Source organism: Dryobates pubescens, chromosome 17 (genome assembly GCF_014839835.1).
Source record: "Dryobates pubescens isolate bDryPub1 chromosome 17, bDryPub1.pri, whole genome shotgun sequence".
In the NCBI taxonomy this organism is placed as follows: domain Eukaryota; kingdom Metazoa; phylum Chordata; class Aves; order Piciformes; family Picidae; genus Dryobates; species Dryobates pubescens.
In genome coordinates this window covers 21,282,170-21,289,511 of record NC_071628.1, presented here as the reverse complement: position 1 = coordinate 21,289,511, position 7,342 = coordinate 21,282,170, and the positions used below count along the sequence as shown (strand labels likewise).

Below are 7,342 nucleotides of genomic sequence, written 5' to 3'. Positions count from 1 at the left end.
CGCTTCCCCAGCACTCCCCTCCACCTTCTCAAGGGATGTGAGCCCTGCAGCAGGGTGTTCCCCTGCTCTGGCTCCCCCAAATCTCACACGGCATCCTTCCCACAGCTGTCGGAAGGTGAATTCTGGCCGAGAGGGTCTTTTGCGGGTAACCCTTTGCCCCACAGTCCCAATCTCTCTGGGATGTCCACCCCATCTCAAAGGGTTGGGAAGAAGTCCCAGCTGGGCTGCAGAGGTGCCAGCAGCCCTGCATCTTTGGGGTCCTTGTCCTGTGGGAGGTTGGGGTCTTGTGGGGGGCTGCCAAACCTGAGGGGAGGTGGCATGTCAGAGCCTGCCTTTCCGTGCTCCTGGCTTGGGAGGTTCTGTGGGACTTCTGGTCCCCCAACTCCCACAGCCTGCTGGCCCCACATAGCTGCAGCCATGGCCAGCTTTTGTGGCCAGCCTCTTTTGGAAGGTCGGTGGCAATGCTGGGCAGAGTTTGGTGGTGAGCAGAGGGTTGGGGTGAGCAACCAGATGACTCCAATTGGAAGGACTCAGCTCTCCAGGAGCTGAGAGCTCTGGAAGACTTTGCAGCTGAAAAGAGGTCCTGTTCTTGGGAGAGCACATCCCCTACCCTGGCTCACAGAAAAGAAGATGCAGGACCTATTCCTGTCACTCCTGGCTAGAAAAAAACCCCACAGAACAGAACCAAAAAACCTGCTTTGAAGTGTGAGCAGTTTCCTGAAGTGTGGAGCTCAAGCTGCACAAGTCTCAAGCTGTGCCAGGGGAGGTTTAGGCTGGAAGTGAGGAGAAAGTTCTTCACTGAGAGAGTCGTTCACCATTGGAATGTGCTGCCCAGGGAGGTGGTGGAGTCCCCATCCCTGGAGGTGTTCAAGAGGGGATTGGATGTGGCCCTTGGTGCCATGGTCTAGTCATGAAGTCTGTGGTGACAGGTTGGACTTGATGATCTTTGAGGTCTCTTCCAACCTTGGTGATTCTGTGATACCGTGAAAACTGAGGCAGCTATGCAGCAGAAGTGGAGCCCAGCTCCTGCAGTCCATCTCAAGACCATCTCAAAATAGAGGTGCTCCATGGACCTTCCCCTCCTTCTCCCCCCCCCCCCCCCCACCTCCATAATGTCTCTTTGCTTTATTGCCAAGGTTTCAGCGTGCTGACAGCGATGAAGGCTGGGATGTCACTGCTGGGAAGCCAAGGAGTTGTCTCGGCCACTGAGGTCCTCCTCGTGGCTGCTGTCTTCTGCTTGCTCTTCCTGCTGATCCAGTCCCTTCAGCAGCATGTGCCCAAGGGTCTGAAGAGCCCCCCAGGCCCCAGAGGCTACCCCATCCTGGGCAACGTGCTGGAGCTGAGGAAGGACACACACCTGGTCCTGACCAAGCTGAGCCAGAAGTATGGGGACGTGATGGGGATCAGGATTGGCAGCCGGCCTGTGGTGGTGCTGAGTGGGTTGGACACCATCAAGCAAGCTCTGGTGAAGCAAGGAGAAGAATTTATGGGGCGTCCTGACCTCCACAGCTTCAAGTACATTTCAAATGGGCACAGCCTGGCCTTCAGCCCCGACTCAGGGGAGGTGTGGAGAGCCCGCAGGAAGCTGGCCCGGAACGCCCTCAAGACCTTCTCCATCACTTCCAGCCCCACCTCCTCTTCCATCTGCCTCTTGGAGGAGCACACCTCCAAGGAGGCTGAGTACCTGGTCACCAAGTTTCTCCAGGTGATGGATGAGAAGAGGAGCTTTGACCTCACCCAGTACCTGGTGGTGTCTGTGGCCAACGTCATCTGCGCCATGTGCTTCGGCAAGCGCTACGACCACAACGACCAAGAGCTGCTCCATGTGGTGAACCTCAACAACGATTTTGGGGATGTGGCTGGCTCTGGCCATCCTGCTGACTTCATCCCCCTCCTCCAGTACCTTCCCAGCCGCACCATGCAGATCTTTAAGGACGTCAACAGGCGCTTCAGCCTCTTTGTGCAAAAAATTGTCCAGGAGCATTATGCTACCTTTGATAAGGTAAGAGCTTGGATGCTTTGGATGTGGGTTGAGATGCCTACAGCTGTCAGATGCTGCTTACCTGACAATGGGGGGGAAGGGTAGCCCCTTGTCCCCCCACCCCTGTCCAGGAGAGGTCCTTGGAGCTCTCAAATCCATAGTTAATCCCCACAGAAGCTGGGAATGGCTAGGGGGGAATTTTCCCCAGCTCTGGGTGCCCATGATGTCCCTGACCAGGACATGTCCTCTTCCCCAGGAGCACATCAGGGACATCACAGACTCACTGATTGGGCACTGCCAAGAGAAGAGTGTTGGGGAGGACACCCACGTCCCCATCTCCAATGAGAAGATCATTGGCCTTGTCTATGACCTCTTTGGGGCAGGTGAGAAGGTTCCTGAGGGTAAAGCCTTGCTGCCGGGAGGCTGGATGGGGGAGCTGGAGCTGTTGGCCTGACATCCTGTCCTCCTTGGTCCTTTGGAGCTGCTGCTGCTGCTGGGCTCTTGGGTGGCCTCCTGAGCAGTGACCAGAGCAGATGAGGGAAGAGGTCCAAGGCAAACACCTAGGGTGGTAGGGTCTATAAATCCCCTCTCACCTCTCCTCTTCTGAAAAAGTGCCTTTTTCATCTCCAGGCTTTGACACTGTAGCAACTGCCCTGTCCTGGAGCCTCATGTATGTTGCCTTGTACCCTGACATCCAGAAGAAGATCCAGGAAGAACTAGGTGAGTCCACAAACCTCCTTCCCCAGAGCCAAAAACCCCTCTGGCCAGGGCTGACCCCAACCAGCTCCCTCTTCTTGACCCCCTACAGACCAGACCATTGGCCAGGAGAGGAGACCGAGGCTGTCAGACCGGAGCAGGCTGCCCTACACAGAGGCCTTCATCCTGGAGATGTTCAGGCACTCCTCCTTCCTGCCCTTCACCATCCCACACTGGTATGGGCTGGAGCAGCTGCCACAGTGTTTGGGGGTGGGGGGGTGGGGTGGTTCTTTTGGAGGGGTTTTCTAGGAGGTGCTTGGAAACTGATCCCTGCTGGGGGGAAACATTCAAAGGCACAGCCTGGAAAGCTCTCCATGGCTTTTACACTCACTGATGGTGCATCTGCCACCTTGCTCTGGTGCCTGTGGCTGCATCATAAAGCCACCAAATGGTTTTGGTTGGAAAAACACTGTAGGATCATCAAGTCCAACCATTCCCTGCCTCTTTCAAGGCTGGTGCTAAATCATGGCCCTCAGCACCGCACCGCATCTCCTCATTTTAAAACACCTCCAGGGATGGGGATTTAACTACCTCCCTGGGAAGCCATTTCCAGGGCTTGACAAACCTTTCTATGAAGAACTTTCTTCTAACATTCAACCTAAATCTCTCCTGGTATAACTTGAAGCCATCTCCTCTTCTCCTGTAACTTCTTCTTTGGGAGAAGAGACCAACCCTCACCTGGCTCCAGCCTCCTTCCAGGGAGCTGTAGAGAGAAATGAGGCTTCCTCTCAGTTTTCTCTTCTCAAACTAACCAACCCCAGTTCCTTCAGCTGCTCCTCACCAGCCCTGTTCTTCAGACCCTTCCCCAGCTTTGTTGCCCTTCTCTGGACCTTCTCCAGCCTCTCAATGCTCCTCTTGGAGTGAGGGCCCCAAAACTGGACCCAGTACTCCAGGTGTGGCCTCAGGAGTGCTGCATACAGGGGGACAATAACTTCCCTGGTCCTGCTGGCCACACTCTTGCTGCTCCAGGCCAGGATGCTGTTGGCCTTACTGACTTCCTCTCTCTGCCCATGTGCCTTTCAGCACGACGAAAGCGACAGTGCTCAATGGCTACTACATCCCCAAGGACACCTGTGTGTTTGTCAACCAGTGGCAAGTCAATCATGATGAGTGAGTACACCAAATACCCAGGAAAAGGCAGTTTGGACCAAAAATGGTGTGTTTGGGATAGTGAGCCCAGCCTTATCTCTCTTGGGCATGGAGGTCACTGCTTCAGCAGCTCCCCAGCTCCAGCGCTTCTCCAACCTATAGAACCATTAAGGCTGGAATTGCTCTCTAAAGCCATCAAGTCCAACCATCAAGCCACCACCATTAATGCTCACTAAACCATGTCCTGAAGTGGCAGGTCTGGTTTTGAGCACCCAAATGTGTTCCTGTGCAGCAACGTGGGGATGTCCTCCCTGCACTGGACTTTCTGCCTACGTGTGAGGGCTGGCAGCTTGGGCTGTTGAATAACCAGGAACTGACTGATCCTCCTGCCAAGCAGCCCTTGTGATCTGGCTTGATGGCTCTGGATGTGCTCAATGGAAGTGCCTAGTTCCCTCTTTCAGGGAGAAAAATGTCCTGACTTGACTCTTGTTAAATTCAACAGGCTCATGTTGTAACTGCTGACAGGAAAAAACCAAAGCCCCACCTTATCCCTCCACTGCTTTCCAGTAGAGACTTTCCAGTGGGGGGAAGTGTGTTGACTTAGACTTGATAGGGAAGGTGGTTTCCAGATCAGAGCTTTTGGATCAGAAGGCCAAGATGCTTGTATCCAAGTAGCACAGAACCATTGGAATATCCCTTCTGCTCCTGCATATGCTGTCGAGCGTTGCAGCAGGAACACTGTCTTCAGGGCTGGAAAGGATTCCCCATACCTAAGCAGAAGTTCTCAGCTGAGACAATGGAAAACCCCACCTGGAACCTCCCAGCAGCTGAGCTGGGCCAGGCTGGGAAGTTTTTGCTGGGAGGATTCAAGGTGGGAAAACCCTCAGGTGCCCATCTTTCCTTTTGTAAGAGCTGCTGGCTGCTCTCTGCCCTCCGATTTGGCTGGAGCTGCAGGAGCTCTTCGCTACTGCACGCTGAATTAAATCCATCTCCAGTGCCTGCCCAGGCAAACAAGCTCTGGGTTTGGAAAGGAGGTTTCAAGAGGCTGAGCTGATGGGGGCCTGACAGATAGTTGGCATTTTAGATCGGGGGAAGAGGTTGCCAAAGCTGGTTTTGGATGGTGAAATGAGAAATGATTGTGATGCTTCTCCCCCTGCGAGGAGGAGTTTTGACTGCTGTCCCCACCACAAATGGGTGCCAATAGTCTTCCTCAGGTGTGTCAGCCCTTCTCCTACACTCTGCTGCAGGAAGCTTTGGAAGGAGCCTTCAGCCTTCAACCCCCAGCGGTTCCTCAATGCTGCAGGGACCGAAATAAACAGGATGGAGAGCGACAAAGTGCTGGCCTTCGGCTTGGGGAAGAGGCGCTGCATCGGGGAGACCATCGGCCGCTGGGAAGTCTTCCTCTTCCTGGCCATCATGCTGCAGCAGCTGGAGTTCAGCCTGGTGCCAGGGGAGAAGGTGGACATCACCCCCCATTATGGGCTGACCATGAAGTACAAGAAATGTGAGCTCTTCCAGGTCAAGAAGCGCTCCCCCACGAAGGGCTCTGCATAAGGGGCTGGAGGAAGCATCGCTTTGCGGAGGGAAGTTGGACACTCAGCCTGCTCTCACCAACACTCTCTAGAAGCTAGCACAGCCCCCTCGTTGTGTTGCTTCACTGGAGGCTTGTTCATCTCATGGAAATGCAAAGGGGGGGGAGGGATAAAGCTGGCTTTGTTGGGCTCCTCGTAGCCTCCCTGGCCAGTTCCACTGCCCTTGCCCACAAAAAAGCCCAGGAGAAGTCCAGCCTGCTCATCCCTCTGGGGGAGGTCCAGCCCTGTTGTTGGGAGGGGGGATGGGAAAAGACTCTTTGGGCTGGCAGAAGCATTGTGGGATATCTAGAGGAGTGTTCTCAACTCCCTTCAGCCACCAAATAGGAGCAAACCTGCAGGTTCCTTCCTGAGAAACCTGGCCAGCCTTTTCCCATGGGATGAAAGTCTTCCTGCCTCGTTTGGTGCAGCTGTTGGTAAATCCTTCAGCTCCTCATGCTGCTGGGAGCAGGCTCTTTCTGTTGCCCCAGCTGCCTCCTAAAGGGCTCTTGAGGTGATACAGGGGCCAAACCCACCCTTGTCTCACCACCTGTCTTGAGTGGACCCACTCTGGGTGCACCTTTGCACAGTGAGATTCTCTGAATGTAAACCCTGGAAATGATTCCCTGCGTGTTTTCCACCAACCTTGGTGAGATCCTCCTGGGGAAAAGAAATCAAATGTGTCTATATCCATAAGCAGTGCTGGGATGAGCTGAGTTGGTTCAGCACCCTCCCAGAAACCTCCTGAAAAAAACACCAAAGGGCTGAGAAGAAGGCTCAAGGAGCAGCACTAAGAGGTACCAAGAGTAGAATCATTTCTGGCTTTCAGACTTTGTATTTGCTGCCTTCTTTTTTAAACTATATTTTTTTTCCTTCTTGTTTTTTTTTTAATCATAGAATCAGTCAGGGTTGGAAGGGACCACAAGGATCATCCAGTTCCAACCCCCCTGCCATGGGCAGGGACACCCCACACTAGATCAGCCTGGCCAGAGCCTCAGCCAGCCTGGGCTTAAACACCTCCAGGGACAGAGCCTCAACCACCTCCCTGGACAACCCATTGCAGGGCTTCACCACTCTCATGGGGAAGAACTTCCTCCTCACCTCCAGCCTGAATCTCCCCACCTTCAGCTTCATTCCATTCCCCCTAGTCCTATCACTGCCTGAGATCCTGAGCAGTCCCTCCCCAGCCTTCTTGTAGCCCCCTTCAGATCCTGGAAGGCCACAATGAGGTCACCTCACAGCCTTCTCTTCTCCAGACTGAACAGCCCCAACTCCTTCAGCCTGTCCTCATAGGAGAGGTGCTCCAGCCCTCTGCTCATCCTCCTGGCCCTTCTCTGGACACCTTCCAGCACCTCCAGATCCCTCTTGTCATAGGGGCTCCAGACCTGGAGGCAGTACTCCAGGTGGGGTCTCCCCAGAGCTGAGCAGAGGGGGAGAATCCCCTCCCTTGCCCTGCTGGCCACACTTCTCTTGCTGCAGCCCAGGCTCTGCTTGGCTCTCTGGGCTGCAAGAGCACACTGAGAGCTCCTGCTGAGCTTCTCCTCCCCCAGCACCCCCAAGTCTCTCTCCTCAGGGCTGCTTTCCAGCCAGTCACTGCCCAACCTGGATTTGTGCCTGGGATTGCCTCGACCCAGCTGCAGGACCCTGCCCTTGGTCTTGTTTTTAAAGCTAGAAATATGTTTCTATATTCAGCCTGGTAAGAGGAGCAAGGGTTTGAGGGCTGCAGATGACACATGGGCTGCTTGAGCCAGCCTGGAGGTGAATCCTTGTGGGAATCAAAGCAAGCTCCTTGGTAGCCAGTTGGAACGTTTCTGTAAGCTGGGACACAAACTGCACAGTGTTTCTAACCCAATAAAGGCTTCTCTGAATGTTTCTTGAGGTTTCCTGCTGGTCTTATTCCCCTGGGAAAAGGTGTGGGGTTGTTGGGTTTTTTTTTTGGGGGGGAGCC

At 54.4% G+C, this 7,342-nt stretch overlaps 1 protein-coding gene across 1 annotated transcript; it reads left to right on the top strand.

The window, feature by feature from the left end:
- The first annotated feature begins 1,122 nt into the window (after nucleotides 1-1,122).
- Nucleotides 1,123-5,418, top strand: LOC104310183 (cytochrome P450 1A4-like). The gene is made up of 6 exons (XM_009911593.2): nucleotides 1,123-2,002; nucleotides 2,238-2,364; nucleotides 2,612-2,701; nucleotides 2,790-2,913; nucleotides 3,761-3,847; nucleotides 5,074-5,418. Exons 1-6 carry the CDS (start codon nucleotides 1,157-1,159, stop codon nucleotides 5,378-5,380), a joined length of 1,581 nt encoding a protein of 526 aa, XP_009909895.2. The 5' UTR covers nucleotides 1,123-1,156; the 3' UTR covers nucleotides 5,381-5,418.
- The last annotated feature ends 1,924 nt before the right edge of the window (nucleotides 5,419-7,342 follow it).